Here is a 16,965-nt window from a genome sequence, read left to right on the forward strand (position 1 = left end):
TTCTGAGCACTTCCAACCAATGTGGCTGCAGGAGCCCTGTGCACCCCTGGTGACAGCTGGCATAGATTTGCACCACAGCAGTCACATTTCATTAATCACAGCTTTCACTCCTGTTGAGCCAAAGAAGAGTCAACTCCACTTTAGTGTGATGTTCCGGGCGATGCCATCAGTCCATGACATGACATGTGAGCAAAAACCTCTGTTATCTCTGAGCTAGACTTTGCTTGGCTGAGTGTGTTACTGTTTCAGTGTTTATCTTAATAGATTATTATATGCCTAAAATATTTATGGACGTGAATTTGTGCAAACTCCAGTGATAGTGAAGGACAGGGAAGCCTGGTGTGCTGCAGGCCATAGGGTCGCAAAGAATCAGACACGACTGAACAACTTAAGATTTAAGTAAAAGAAACAGGGCTATATGTAGTCACCATACCTTTTTTTAGTCTCATAATAAATATACAAACCCTTAGTCAATGACTTCTGGTTTTCTCACATTAAAACAGTACTTTGTGGGCTGGGATAAAAGGAAGGGAATATATGTATATTTATAGCTGATTCATGTTGCTGTACAGCAGAAACCAACACAACATTGTAAAGCAATTATCCTCCAATTAAAAACAAATCTAAAAAACAAAACAGCACTTTGACTACTTTTAACTGCTTTTTCCCCCCCCCACAGACTAGGAGCTGAAGGCAAGGAAACTGCAAGTGCCAGGGTAAAGATTGGTGGGTTAAAGGGCTGCTCAAGAGACTATGAAAAGGCTGGTGGAAGAATCTTTCAGGCAGTGAATTCCTGCACCTAAACTGAACCCATCCAGGATACAGTCTTACACAAGTGAGCTCATTAGGCCCGAGCATCACTGCCCGGGCTCTAGGACAGAATACAGTAAATGGATCCTTACTAGGCTGAAAGGAGAAAGTGTTCCTGAAATAAGGCAGGAAGATAAATAGAGAAGACTCCACCTGTCATCCAGCTGGGATAATTGCCCAACAAAGTAACCATTCAGACTCCATTAAGGGATCATGGTATTTCTCCCCATGCAGATGGTCTATTCTAGGACACCATGAAACAGAAAAGCAAGAACCGCCAGCAGTGTCCCAGCAAAGCTTCTGAAAGAGAAACAGTGACTGGGAGAAAAACAGGATTAAAGGGAGTCATCATCAAAATAACATAAATCTTTTATTGAAAGTCACTTTATTGATGTTACAATGAGAATAACATAGAAAACCGTGGTACCTTATTAGCTTCAGAAGTGAATACTAATAAAATTGTGCCAGAAATTTGAACCTTAAGTTAGAGTGACCTATAAAAACAGCAAGATTTTATTTACCTACAGTAAAACAACTTTATAACTTACGTGACACAAATCACACTTGATCTGGAAAGCAGTTGCCATATATTTCAGTTGCTGTTTGCCAAAACCCAGTAGTAACGTTTAAAGTAGCTTAAGAACCCGAAGTGCAGGGTAGCAGAGAGAACAGAATGTTAAAATGAAGCCAAACTATATACACCTGATTATCTGATTACCGAAAGTGAAACTGTGCTGCCATTAACACCTTCCCATAAAGTGGCTTCCACTTCCTGTAGACGGGACATTACCCCTTGAAGATGACAGATGTGGAAAATACTAGTGCAGACCTACACTAGCTAACATATAACTGCTATGTTTAGGTGAAAAAGCTGTTTCTAAAGGAAGTTGTATTTTTGTGATGCTAGACTGGAGGGGCAAGTCTCTTCTACCAAGTTAAAAAAGGAGCACATGCTTATTATTCTGAATTAACATTTAAGCACTTTTGAAGTTAGTGTTAAAAAAAAATTGTCTTCCGTACAAAACAAAGATGTTGGGTTATTTTTTTCCCATTAAAAAGACTAGCTATAGAATCACAGTTTGATTTTGTGCTGGATTAAAAAAGAAAAGTGGGGTTTCTCATCAGGCAGTGATACAAGTGTGTAATTTAGCAAGGACTCTTGTATTATCACTGAATCAATGAATTAATTTCTGTCAGCACTTTCTGTATTGTGTCATCTGGTTTAATTTAGCACCGCTGTGTTTAAAGATTTGGGGGCTATTTGCATTTGTAAGGGCTTGATCATCAAAACACAAATCCATATCTGAAACTTCATAAAAGAAAAAGCTAAGCCCTAAAGTAAATATAGATTGGTATTATATGCATATGTATTTTCAACTTGAGAGGAAAACGCCCTTTTCTTCATAAACTCATAAATTCTTCAAAAAGTGTATTGATGGTTTTGTAAGCACATTATCTTAACATTTGGTAGTCTCATTGTATGCCTTTTTGTAAAAAAAAAAAAAAAATACACTTTTTCTCTGGTTTTGATTTCAGGGATACCAAAATATGAAATGATGATGTCCTTAAGCCAAACTCCTGCAGCCTTTAAGCACCTCCAGATACCATACAGGTTCTATGAGGAATGGAACAGGGACATGCCACACCAGTCACTGGCCCACTGTGACTGGACAATGAGGACTACACAGCCAATGCTCAGTAAAGCTACAAAGCACACAGATCTGCCCTAATCACACAGTACACACCACCAGTGGCCAACCTGTGCTCTTCTGAGCGCTCCCTGAAGCTCTCCATCCTGCACCTTCCCAGGGCTACCTGCCCCATAACCTCCCAAGGCTCACTGTTTCTTACCTGCCCTTCAGCCTGAAGCACACCCTGAGAACCAATTTCTTGGTGATGTCCCAAGTTGCACAATCCATGCCCAGATGCCAACGCCCCTCTCCCAATTCTGTGCCCCCAATGGTTCCACAAGTGCCATTCCAGGCAGAGGGACTTAACTTCCATGACAGTGAAGGTTCCTAGTCAGGAGAAAAGGTCTGACAGCTACTGAACAGGGAGTGACTTTGAACGTAGAAAGGGTCTGGAAGCATCTCGCAAACCCACAGTGAGAATGATTTTGGTTTGTCAGATTCTGGATAAAAAGGACAAAAATACTGGGCAGATTTTTGTTCCATTTCGGACTATTTTCTCCTTATAAACTGAACCAGAAAATGCTCCATTTGGGGTATTCTGACAAGCTGACAAGCAGAAATACCCGATTTCTAAGATCCCATCTATCTTTGTTTGCTCTGCCTCTGCAGGCATGCTGGAAAATTCCTCTTGGAATTAAAAGCACCTGCCCAGGGAGCATATGCTATGAGCCTGTGCCAAAGGTTCCCAGCAGGTGTCGCTGCTTCCACCCCCCACCCCCACCCCCCACTCCAACTCCCCACCCCAACATACAGAAGCGGATAGGCTTCTGCCTGTCAGCTAATTTTCAGGAGCACAGTCTCAGCACCTCACAATCTCAAAAACACAGGAAGCTGCTCGTGAAAGTCCTTAGCTGTCTCATGCTGGAGGAAAGTTGCTGCCTCCAAAATCCGAATAGTCTTATCCATTCAGAAAATATCTCAGAGGAGAAAAAATTTAAAGGTTGAGCCTCTAATTAAGTCCTATTCCATAGCAATGTTTGCTTCATATATTTTAAGCTAATAGAATAAGAAATTGACTCCACTTACTCATTTATCTGGAGAAGGCAATGGCATCCCGCTCCAGTACTCTAGCCTGGAAAATCCATGGGCAGAGGAGCCTGGTAGGCTGCAGACCGTGGGGTCGCCGAGAGTCAGACACGACTGAGCGACTTCCCTTTCACTTTTCACTTTCATGCATTGGAGAAGGAAATGGCAACCCACTCCAGTGTTCTTGCCTGGAGAATCCCAGGGACAGGGGAGCCTGGTGGGCTGCCGTCTATGGGGTCACACAGAGTCGGACACGACTGAAGCCACTTAGCAGCAGCAGCAGCAGCACTCATTTATCAGTTTTAAAGGAAATACAGACAAGGAGGGGAAGACACTTAGGAGCATTAAAAAGTAGACATTATGCTGCAAATGGGAGTCAGACGTTTCATGTAAAATTCTTATCAATTTACCAACTGGTACCTTTGTATTTAAAATAAGGCTGCCCAAGGACTTACTTGGGGACCAGTGGTTAAGACTCAGTGCTTTCTGTGAAAGGAGCACGGGCTCCCCCTAGTAGGGAAATAAGGTCCTACATGCCGCTTGGCCAGGAAAAAAAAAAAAATGCTCCCCATAGAACAGGGTCCTGTAACAGGTGGTGGTGTCCTACTAGGCTGTGGAGGGCCTAGCCTGCCTCCCTTCATTCTCTCACTGCCTTTATTCAGTGGCCCTCTTCCCATATTCCTGGCAAGCTACTCAGTAAATTCCAGTAAGTTCCTTTTCCTTTAAATTTAAATAAAGTGAAATAAAATAGTCTTCTCTTTAGGTAAGGATTTATTATCATGTTGAATAACACAAGGAAATATTTAAAGCACTAAATCTATGTTTATATTGGAACTGACTCGTTGGAAAAGACCCTGATACTGGAAAAGATTGAAGGCAGGAGGAGAAGGGGACAACAGAGGATGAGCTGGTTGGATGGCATCACCAACTCAATGGACATGAGTTTGAGGAGGCTCCGGGAATTGGTGATGGACAGGGAAGTCTGGCATGCTGCAGTCCATGGGGTCGCAAAGAGTTGGATACAACTGAGCGACTGAACTGAACTGAAATACATATGTTAAAATAGAATTACATGACAACAGGATATGAAGAAGGGCTGAGATCAATAAATGAGCAAATGATTTTGAAACACTAAAAATGAACAAAAATAAAGTATTTCTTCTGGGTCATAGGTAACTATAAAAAGTAAAGGAGAAAATCTTAAAAGGCAAAGGAGCCACAAGAGATCTGAGACAATGGATGGGATTAAATTATGCAAATCTTCAAGGGGATCAACAGAAAAAAGAGATGTAAGACTGGGAATTCAAACATAGTCTTTCTGTGGAAGTGCACACAATACCTGATTTTATCTTTTCAGCAACTTCTTTTAGAAACCCTATCAATCTTACACTCAGAAATCTATACTAGATTATGTATACTACTTTCTGTAGTAACACAATTTGGAAAGCCTTTTCAAAGCAAGGGGACAGGGCAGTGGGCAGGAGAGAGAAACTGTAGTATCACTTACAGCACCTATATATCAAGCTGAAAAATAGCTTTGGCATTTTAACCTTACATTTACTTTATTAGTCAACTTTTTTTTTTTTTAAGGAAAAACACTGTATTTCTTTCAAAGAAAAAAAATACAGCAACCACAGATTGCGAGCCCTCCTGATGCTGCAATGTTTGAGCAGTTTATCCCTTTCCACAGGTTGCTTGTGGCCTACGGGCCACTTTCTAGCTGCGAAACTCCAGAGGAGTACGCCACTTCCTCCCTAAAGAGTGGCTGAACACGGTTCCTTCAGGGCTCCGTGATACCATACCTCTGTTCACACTCTTAGTGGAGAACCATGTGTTGCTTTAAATCAGAGTATATTACACTGTAATGACTATGGATAGATTGAAAATCTCAGGCTGCAAAGTTGTCCGATCTGAAGTCTTATCTATGCACCAAACTTTAGAAAGAGAGGGAAAAGGCATACAATGGGACACAAAGGCCAAAATTTGCTTTTCTCTGCTTTTCATAATGGTCCTATAGTTGAGTGAGGGGTATAAACATTAGTTTCATGATGCAAACTGCTATGTGGCCTCAAAGTTCCTCTCTAAAATAGATACTAAAAAAAAGAAGAATGCTGTGCTTGTGTTTACTGCCATGGCTCCATTCTCTTTGTCTCAGTGGAGGAACAGTCATAAATATTTAGATTTAATACATCTAGAATGCCAACCATGAGTACACATATAGGGAATTCTCTCTACTCACCACTGAAATTATATATGTGTCAAAGAACACTGCAAATGGCTCTAAGGATGTTTATACATTCCTAGATTGAGTAGAATCTAGAATAAAACATTAAAAGTACTATAAAATCATAGTCTCTCTGCAAATGAAACACTTCTCATTCAGTTCCATATGAAGGTTATTATCGAGGAAGATGACTATAAACTGTATACCTCTAGAGCAACCATGTCTCCCAAAGGCACAAATAATGATTTTTACTTGAAATAATAATCTTCATGTAAAAATAAATTGAGAAAATGAGGAAAGAGAGAGAAAGGTAAAGGGGATTCATTGACTACATGGCTAATCATTTGTGGATTCTTTCAAATGAGGGATGTGTAACCATAACTAGGAAGCATATTTACATGAGGTACCTTACATTCAAATCTATAAACTCTTTTATAGTCAAAATAAAACTTCTAACATTAGCTTTTATACACTCAGTACCAGAAAACATTCAGTGCACATTAAAGTGATCTTGGTCAAAAGCCACTTTATTTGCTACATCTTTAAATCTGTCTGCCCTCCTGTCCTTAGTTTGAGCCATGTGGCAACATCACCCAACACCCACTCAAACTTGAGTCTGATGGATCATTTTATTGTGGTCTCGACAATCACATCCCTTCCTGTCATGAAAAATGCTGCTTATACGGTATCATTTGGGATAATTAAATTGCTTTACAAATGTTTTCAAAGACTTTCAGAAGAGAGGTCCATTATAGAAGACATAAACAGATAGAGGAGAAAATGCTGCCTTCTAATGGGGCTCTTCAGTTTGGGACTCCAAGATGATTATACTTAAGAGATGAAATGGGTTTTATTCTCGAACACTACTGGGAGAGATCAAACTTACAGGATATGTCTGAAATCTTGTCTGCAGATTCCATTCCTCTCAAGAAAAAGGAAAGAGAAATAAGGAAATTCAGAAGTACTCTTCCCATTGAAGCATTTGATTGATCCCATCCATTGCTGAGCTCACTAAGTTAGCCTCTGGAGAGAAGTTTTCTTTAAGAATGATACAGCTGCATGATGATAGCTATGGAACTTTGGTTTCAAAGAGGGGATTTAACATAGATTTCTCACTTTTCTATGGATTTAAAAAAAAAAATAGAGAGTTCAGGACATCAGATTCTTCCCCGTGCCAGCTGTTTGGGTAACTTCACAGTTGCTCACTTCTGTGGCTTTAGGTTTCTTTGACCCCTCTGTAGTCTGTTGAGGCTTCCCAGCCCACCTCATAGAACCTTCCATGTCTTATTTACAAATCAGTGCAGAATGACTTGTTGGGACTCACATCCCACTGATGATAAATACCTTTAATAAACTGTGTAAAAGTTGTTTTTTTTAAAACAAGTCATTCACATCACAGATAAGGGTGGCTAAAAAGTTTTTTTAAAGAACAAAAGTTTAGGCCACAAAGGGTTGGAGTATTGGCAAGGTGGGAGTTACTAACGCATCAGCAGCCGTGGTCTCCTGTGTCTTTGGTGCACTTTGATCTCAGCAGGACACCCTGCTGTGGGGCTCACCCCTGGGGTGAGACTAGCAGATGTGCTCTGGTACCGAAAAAGAACAGCTGCTGAGGCAGGCACTGTAGCCCCCAGAAAGATGGACCTGCTGGAGGATCCCCAGGAGCCAGCCAACAGGCAGTAGAGCGCCTGGAGGCAGGAAGCAAGCTGTGGAGGCCCTAAGTTTGGTTGGACATTTTGTTTACTTGTTCAATAAAACTACCTCCAGACTGTGCACACTTTAAAAGGCTAGCACATGGTTTGGACAAACATCAATTAAGGGGAGACACACATACAGCCCTGATCACGATATTTACAACATCGTCCGATTATAATCTTCAAAGAACAGTTGATGGATGACAATGACGTGACTGTGACTGACTGTTTTTAGGCATTTGGCAAAATACACTTGTGTGTAACAGGTGCTTGTTTTTAAATTTTAAAATGTTCACATATGTACAATTGTCCTTGTATGCTGATATAAATATGAAAAGTAAAAAAAGAAAAAAGAAAAATACATGTTTACAGTTAGCATATGGGATATTGGCCTCTCAAGCTTTAAAGTCCTGCAGAAGAAATCCTATATGCCTTAGCCCTGCATGCTAGTTTCTATTATGGGATGTTGTTTCCTTAAATGTCGAAAACAATAAACAGAAGCTTCATGCACATAGCATTGCTGACTTTCTACAATGAGGATGCGCTTCAGAATGTCAAGTTCTGAATCCACTATTGTCCCTTAGTAACTTGCTACATTTGGGTCATGTGAGTTAATTTTAGTGATATTTCTACATATATCTGTCATGCGGATTATCCATTAACATACCAGTACCTTTGTTGTTCCATGTTATAGTGTAACATTTCAGTAGTCCTTTTCATGGTTCAGTTAAATCCTAAGCCAATGACAAAAAGAAAATGGTATCCAGATGTGAAGCTTGGCTTCCTCTCCTCTGTTGCTTCTCAGAGATGTTTTCGAATTGTCTGAAGAGCAGATAGATTTGCAGTGATTCCATGAGGCTGGGTTTGTATAAAAGTTGAAGTAAACAGTTTCGATGTATCACATGTAAACAGCTGATCTTAAATGGATGTCTCCCATAGCTGCAACAGAGAAAAGCAAAACTTCACATTGTGAAAGCAAGAAACAGATGCATTCTGAGCCACAATGATGAAAAAGGTTCAGTGATTCCATCTGTGCTGATGTGATTGTGGGTGTGAAGTCTTATCGATACATAAAATAAACAATCTAATTTTTAGCTCTCTCTTTCCTCTAAGCCTGAGGCTCAACCTTTCTAACAATGGCCCCCTTTTAATAATAATAATAATAAAAAAACCCTCACAGCCTCATTTACGATTACTTGAAATTACAAATAAATTAAATATGGTATTAAAGGAATAAAAGGTACAAAAGGTATAAAGGTATAAAAGGAATAATTTAAAATATTATTTTTTAAAATTACACATACCCTTGTTTTCCCCAAGATTCTAATACAGTCATCTAGAATAGTAGTTCTCAACCCTGCTGTACATTTCATTCATCTGAGGACATTTAGAAAATTCCATAGCCTAGCCAGCACACCATATCAACTAAATCGAAATCACTCTGGGTGAAACTCAGGCATCAGCATATTTTTAAAAGTCTTTTAGACAATTCTGTTCAAAGCTGAAAACTATTGGCCTTAGAAAAGTGTGAGCCCATTAGTACCACCACTGCCCACTTAAAAATCATTTCTCTAGGCCTGTGGTCAGCTATACATGCTCCAAATCCATTGCTATCCCCTGAACAGTAGCCGCTCTCGGGAGCTGACACATCAGAGTAGAACAATGCATCCAGGGCAGGATGTCAGTTCCCTAATTCCCTCATCTCTTCCCTCTCCTGGCCTCTGCCACCATTTCTTTACAGCAGCCCTATTCATATCTAATTTCTAAAATGTTCAGTAATTGCCTTAATGGACTGAAAACAAGCTTGGTGTGATCAAAGAGAAGTGCCATTCAGTTCACTAGAGAAGGAAGACCAATTTTAAAAAAAGAAAAAAGAAATCAAACTAATAAAATATGTTTCCAGGCAATATGATCTGGGTATAATTATTATGGACATGAATAAAGAAAGCTGAGATCAGAGTGACATCAGCTGCATCCAATTTCCATCCAAATTCCATTTTTACAGGAGATCTGGGGCATATCATAGTAGGATACCTAATGGGTTTCTGAGTCAGGGAGAAGGAGAAATAGCTCAGGAACTAAGTGGGCGTTTCTCTACAGATTTTCTGATATGTTCTCCTGACTCTTGATGGAAATATTCTGTTATCTGTTTTAGGTGTGCTTTATATGTCCTTTTCATTAAAAAAAAAAAGACACCAAATCTCCCAACTGTGAGGATCTCTGCTATGGATGACACCTGTTGATGGAGACAAGTTATAATGAATAGTTAGCCAGGAGGTCTGCACGGCATCTGAGGGAGAGAAGATCTCATCATCTGATGCCCAGACGATGGTGCAAAGTAGAAAAGAGTTCAGACTTCAGCTTCAGTGAGCCCAGTTTCTTCACAAATGGTTAAAAAGATTAAATATTGAGTTACAGCTCACATAAAGAAGAGAAGAGCCAAGGAATGACACTGGGAAAACCTGAAGGCCACGATTAATCCAGTGAGGAAAGAGGAGCAAAGAACTGCCAAGCCATCACTTTGAGAAATAGGCATGACCTTGGCTATATCTGGATGGCTGTAACAGAGGGGTTGATGACAGACAGAACTGCTTGTTACATTGTCCACAGCCCACGAAGACATCCCAGAGACAGGGGTTGCCTATACTGTAGGGATCTGCTACATGGTCATGTGACCATTCCACAGTGGATGGAACCAAGCAGACCTTTCACACAATGTCCCCAAGGCTACATTCTTCACAGCCACCCTGTTCAGCCTGGAGATAAGGCCATGGGCCAGCCATTTCTTGTGAGTGGGGATGTCATTTCCATGGGCTCTCATATGGGAACATCCTCAAAAACCCACACCCTAGCATGACAACAGGTGAGTGAATACCCCAGCTAGACAAAAGAAACAACGATGCAGACAGTTTATCAGGGAGAAAATGTGGGGTGTTCTACTTCAACAGTTCCCTGAGGAGGGAAGGAATGACACCACCTAAGGTTTCATTACCACATACTTAGGTCACCAACAACTGGATGCCTACTCACAACTTTTTTTTTTATTTTTAGGGACAGAAAGCTGAGTGATGAGAATCTGAGTTATCTTTTTTCTTTCTATCTTTTACCATTTCCTATCTTAACATATGTAGGTAATTTTATGTATGGTGAGTAAAACACCATTGATGGTTTTTAAAGTCATGTGGATCACAATAAACTGGAAAATTCTGAAAGAGATGGGAATACCAGACCACCTGACCTGCCTCTTGAGAAACCTATATGCAGGTCAGGAAGCAACAGTTAGAACTGGACATGGAACAACAGACTGGTTCCAAATAGGAAAAGAAGTATGTCAAGGCTGTATATTGTCACCCTGCTTATTTAACTTATATGCAGAATACATCATGAGAAACGCTGGGCTGGAAGAAGCACAAGCTAGAATCAAGACTGTCGGGAGAAATATCAGTAACCTCAGATATGCAGATGACACCATCCTTATGGCAGAAAGTGAAGAGGAACTAAAAAGCCTCTTGATGAAAGTGAAAGTGGAGAGTGAAAAAGTTGGCTTAGAGCTCAGCATTCAGAAAACGAAGATCGTGGCATCTGGTCCCATCACTTCATGGGAAATAGATGGGGAAACAGTAGAAACAGTGTTAGACTTTATTTTGGGGGGCTCCAAACTCACTGCAGATGGTGACTGCAGCCATGAAATTAAAAGACGCTTACTCCTTGGAAGAAAAGTTATGACCAACCTAGATAGCATATTCAAAAGCAGAGACATTACTTTGCCAACAAAGGTCTGTCTAGTCAAGGCTATGGTTTTTCCAGTAGTCATGTATGGATGTGAGAGTTGGACTGTGAAGAAGGCTGAGCGCCGAAGAATTGGTGCTTTTGAACTGTGGTGTTGGAGAAGACTCTTGAGAGTCCCTTGGACTGCAGGGAGATCCAACCAGTCCATTCTGAAGGAGATCAACCCTGGGATTTCTTTGGAAGGAATGATGCTAAAGCTGCAACTCCAGTACTTCGGCCACCTCATGTGAAGAGTTGACTCATTGGAAAAGACTCTGATGCTGGGAGGGATTGAAGGCAGGAGGAGAAGGGGACGACGGAGGATGAGATGGCTGGATGGCATCACTGACTCAATGGACGTAAGTCTGAGTGAACTCCGGGAGTTGGTGATGGACAGGGAGGCCTGGTGTGCTGCAATTCATGGGGTCGCAGAGTCGGACACAACTGAGCGACTGAACTGAACTGAACTGAACTGAATCACTTCTTAACAAGTTACATTTTCTTACTGATTCTGAGTTGATCAAGTTAAAATTCAAATGATCCATGTTTACCTTGAACCCTGTAATTTAAGTTAAGAATCTAAGAAGCTCTGAAATATCTTTCAAAACCAAAAAGGCTAAGAACCTGGGACCCACTATCAGATAAATCTGTCCAGGCTTTTAAAGCTTCATTTTATTTTTTTGCAAAATTATTTCTGAGAAGATCAAAGTTACAACACAACTAATCACAACAGGGCCTGTACCTCAATAAAGGTTATTATTCTTTAGTTATTTCTTTCACATTAGTCTCTGAGGGCTGGTCTGCCTCTCTAAACTCAACTATATCTCACATTTTGCACAATGGAAGTGTTCTTGGGAATGTTGTGAGACTAAGAGGACTTAGTATTTCTATGAAACTTCTGGTGAATCATATTTTTATAAAAATAGTAATCTCCAAATATGTTTTTAATTTTTTTAAATAAAAGTTTGCTAAATTTCACTATACTTTGTTATACTCTTAATCTTACAGATTTTCAAGGCTCCCTTCCTTGCATCTAAATTCCACCTCCATTCCCAAGACACTGATCTGATTTCCTGTTATGGGTTCCTAGTCCTTAAATCCTATTGGGTGTTATTTGCCAGTGAGAAGTCTGAATAAGCAATCTGTGCATGGACATAAGGTTGGTTTACTTAATTTCTAGAAATTTCCAGGTGTATGAAAAAATTGATAAAACAAAATATAGTCTCTGTTTTATCTATTCCAGATTGTAATATATTAACTTTGGTGAATAACAAAAGACATAGATGAAAAGAAGTAAATGATTAATACATGCCCAATACTTCTAAATTCATCAGTAATTAAACAAACTTGGGCCCAAAAGCCCCAAGAATCATCTACTTTTTCAAACTCAGTGTTTTTCATGTTCTTACAAACAAAAGAGAAAATGGCTCTCTCTTTTAAAACATCGACTCACAAATAAATGATAATGACTGAGGATGTTAATATACGGATGGAAGAAGCTCTCACATACCCTGGCACTTTGTCGGTTCACTTTCTTCTCCTCATCAGGAAGGGGAGGCATTGGATAAGGGTATTTTCTGCTGGAAGCAATAGACCCGGTTGACGAAGAAGGAGACTTGGCAGGAGATAAAGTCCTGAGACGTTGAGAACACATGAGATACATATTATGTAATTGCCTAAAATCTTTTCAAATTCTGAAAAGTGGGTTCAGAAAGAACCCTCTGATATCTACTTTCATAGGCCACTAGTGCAAAGATTTAACTACCGGGACATACTCTGTCATTCACAACACTGGAATGCTAGCTAGTGTTTGTCTTCCTAATTTCACAATTGCAATGGATTGTTTAAATCTTAGTACACAGAATCATACTTTTCAGCTAGAAAGCAAATAATGAGGGTTTTTTTTAAAACAGTTTTAAAAAGTTAAAGTGAATGAGAGATTAAAAATATTCTAAGAGCTCATAATGGTAAATAAAGTACAACATATTAAGAGTCTGTCTTATTTTATGACTTAATGTAAAAAAATTTTAGTACAGTAATTCCAATTGTATTTTTAAGATCTTAAAATATGATGCAATTGATACATTTATTAGTTACTAAGTCACACACCAGTTTCTACAAAACTCATGCATTCAGAGGCCAGTGTGTTAGTTGTGACAGAACAAAGGCAGATACAAAGGTTTTAACAACAAATTAGTAAACATGCAAGCGGTAAGGAGTGCAGAGTTCCAGCCAAACAAAGAGTCTGATGAGAACATAAAAGATGGTCTGATTAGTCCCTAATCATCATAGCTATATAGGGAAGGATTCTAAGCCATGGACACAGATCTTGATAACTCATGTAGGGCATACTTGTCATGTCCAGAAGGTGGCAACACTTTAATGACTGGAATTTTTGAAACACAACAACAGAAACTCTTATTTGGAACATGTGTTCTCATCACGGAGATATTCCCTATGAAAAATGTGCATGAGCTCTTGGTGTATTATACTGCTCTTGTTTTATTCAGCATGTACAGTGGTAATATCCGTGACTAAGCAAAGCACACTGGAAAACCCATATCAGCTATCTTGTCTTTAAAGTGAAAAAAAAAAATAAAACAAACTGAAAGTGAAGAACCTCAACTTATACTGTGTCAATGAAAAACAGGCATGATCATTTAGCAGTAGCCACCCATTTCACAAATGTTCAGTTAATTTCAGTTCAGTTAAGTCTCTCAGTTGTGTCCGACTCTTTGTGACCCTGTGGACTGCAGCCTACCAGGCTCCTCTGTCCATGGGATTTTCCAGGCAAGAGTACTGGAGTGGGGTGCCATTGCCTTCTCCGCTTGACTGTACTGCCTGCACCAAATAAAGATATCTTTTCCTCCCTGATTCTAAATTTTGATTCCTATCCACAGATTATTCTTTGCTCTGGTTTTGCTGTAGTTTTCAAGTCAGTTTCTATTTTATGGACACTGAATTCAAGTTAAGGTTTGAAAATAATTTTTCCTACAAATCCTGAGATTTGATTCAATTTTAAGAATCAAGAATGACTCAGTTTACTTTTAATCTGTAATTCCTACTGTTTCCTCTACTTTTGGAAAATGTCCAGGACCAAATGGTCCTTCATGTGAACTGTCAGAATATTGCAACTGTTTGATGCCTCTTGTATTAAAGCTCTCCACTGAAGAGAAGATGGGTGGAACTAAGAATTTATAAATACTTCAAATCCTCTAAAGTATTATTAAAACAATGTACTACTGTATCTTTTTCTAACTCAGAAATTAATGTGTTTTTTTTTTCAATTTTAGGAAAACATTTCAAATAGGACTGTGATCTTTAGGAAACAAATTCAGTATGTTCAAAATGAGCATATACTTTTGTATTAAATACTTAAATATATCCTTCTAAAATTAGGGATATTAAACTGGGTTCAGATTTTTAGCCTAATCACTACTGATAAGACATCCAAGTTCAGAAAAGAGTCAGGTACACAAACAACTAAATGTCGTTTACTTTAGGGGATCATACAAACTCAGTCATCTTTTTAACATGTTGCTGTGTGCATGTGTGTCCATAGCATGAGGTATTAGCTTATAGCTTCAAAGTCATGCCAGCCATTCACTTGGTCATGGTTCCAAGTGACCAGCTTTGTATACACACAGGGCCATTCCAATGAGGATGCTGGAAGTCCAGCTTCCCTTTCAAATATCTCCCTGGCCAAAGCCAACAATGAGTTAAAAACAAAGAGGTATCCTCCAGAACCTCAAAGAAATTACACATTTAGTACTTCTCACATTAACACACCAGTTTAACTGACACTTTGAACCCTAACAGCGAGAGAAGCCACGCAGCCCAGTTTAGCAGGGGTGAGGGGCGTCAGGTCAGGATTGAGTGGTGTGTGACAGCATCAGGGGACTATCCTGGGGGATGCAGAGCACCAGAGCAGGAGTCGGAATAAGAGGAGAGAGCAAGGTAAGGTCAGTTAGTTTAGGGAAAATGAAAACAAACTTCAAAATTTTCACAAATATCTAAGAAAAATGTTTCTTCAAAACCGCCTCCAGGCACTTTTCTGAACCTGGCTACTTGACTGGTGGTTCCAATCTGGCTTTCACCGAAAACCAAGCACCGACCCAGCTCATTCACTTTACAAAGTAAACTCTGGACAAATGCTAACCATTATCATTACTGCCTTTTTTAAAACCATAATAACCCATAATCATAATGGGTGCCATTGAGAATTACACAGTGAAGGTATGTCCATGTGCAGATGGATTGTGGAGCATTTGGGGGCTACATCAGACCTTCTGGGTTTGCCTTCTGTCCACAGACAAGACCAATCTTGGTTCACTTCTGTCCCTCAGAACAGGCAAAAACCAGTCACACACACGTGGGGCACATGCCCACCCCTTAATTCACCTGGCTGTGTTCATATGCAAATGTCATAGTAGTATGATGGAAAAAGAACAGATGGAAATAGTATGATGGAAAAAGAACGGCCTCGGAGCCAGAGCCAGGCTCGTAATTCGGGTTCTGACACACACTAGCTGGGTCACCTCGAGTTACTCTTCCGCCTCAGTGTTCTCTATACACAGAAAGGAAACAAGAACGCCTGCAGCTCATGATGTAGCGAGAAATAAAGGAACAACGCAGGCACCCAGTACATGACAGTTGTTATCATTAGTTTCTTTCCAGAGTTATTACATTTCCACAAGATCATGGAAAAGAACTAACAAACCACGGATGAACTGAGTGACCAAGTGGATAATACACAACACCAAGGAAACCTTCCAAGAGCGGGTAAAGCACTGTCGCCAGCAGGACTGCTCCCAGGATCTAGCTGTGAAAAGACAATGCGCTCACTGTGACCCCACCTGCTCCTTTGTGATGAGCTGAATATATACTGACAATAATTTGAACAAATACTGTCATATAAGAACTGGGTAAGGGAGCCCAAGCAAGGCAGTCTGATTACTCAAAATCTTCCTACATAGGCTTTGCTCTTCAGAGTTATATAGATACCACTTTTCTTTTTTCAGTGCTGGACTGTCTTTTGGACCAGTTTGCTGTAGTCAGAGTCCCCACTGCATTTTGATAAGGATGCCACAAACCCCACACCACATGGGTGATTAATAAAGTGACCTTTGCCCTCATTGGTGGTTTTGGCAGGTAATCCTGAATGAATGACCTGGCGGCAGACGAAGCAGACCTGAGCTTAAGCATAGGGTTGGCAAAGCATAAGCCTTTGGGTCTCCTATGTGAGGCTTGGTGTGGACGGACAGTGGATGAAATTCACTCTGTTGTGTTAGTATCACATGTTCCAAGCCCTGGAACATCTCAATTATTTACCACTTCCACAAAAATTCTGTGTTGACTTTCAGGTCTTACAGGCATAACCCTTATTAACCCCCATATGACAGTTAACTTATAACCCTCCACTAAATTTTATCTAGCCTTTAAACATACATATGTATTTAATACGGAATTCTTCATATGACTATCCACTGTAGGGACCAACGTCTCATCATGAGAGGAGATAAAGGAACCCTCTACCATTGCCCTTGCAGCTTTGCACGTGCAACAGGGGAAGCTGAAGCATTCCCCCATCCAGATTGCATTTACTCATGTGGCTTCTGGGCAGACCTGGGTGCTGATTTTAAGAAATGTGAACTCTGCTCTGGGAGCCACATAAACTACTCAGCTCACCCAGGGGAGGTGAATCAACTCTTCCGGAGTACCATTTCACAAATCAGTGTTACAAACATGCTAAGAC

General features: G+C 40.0%; 1 protein-coding gene across 7 annotated transcripts in view; it reads right to left on the minus strand.

The window, feature by feature from the left end:
- ADAM22 (ADAM metallopeptidase domain 22) overlaps positions 5,689-16,965 on the minus strand; it is a 235,337-nt gene continuing 224,060 nt past the window's right edge. For all 7 annotated transcript variants that reach the window (XM_005679297.3, XM_013963374.2, XM_018047063.1 and 4 more), the window contains 2 exons: positions 12,721-12,844; positions 5,689-8,381 (listed from right to left, as the gene is read on the minus strand). In XM_005679297.3, coding sequence (XP_005679354.1) covers positions 8,361-8,381; positions 12,721-12,844 — 145 coding nt within the window. In that variant the 3' untranslated portion in view covers positions 5,689-8,360. The remainder of the gene's footprint in view (positions 8,382-12,720; positions 12,845-16,965) is intronic.

This window comes from Capra hircus, chromosome 4 (genome assembly GCF_001704415.2).
Source record: "Capra hircus breed San Clemente chromosome 4, ASM170441v1, whole genome shotgun sequence".
In the NCBI taxonomy this organism is placed as follows: domain Eukaryota; kingdom Metazoa; phylum Chordata; class Mammalia; order Artiodactyla; family Bovidae; genus Capra; species Capra hircus.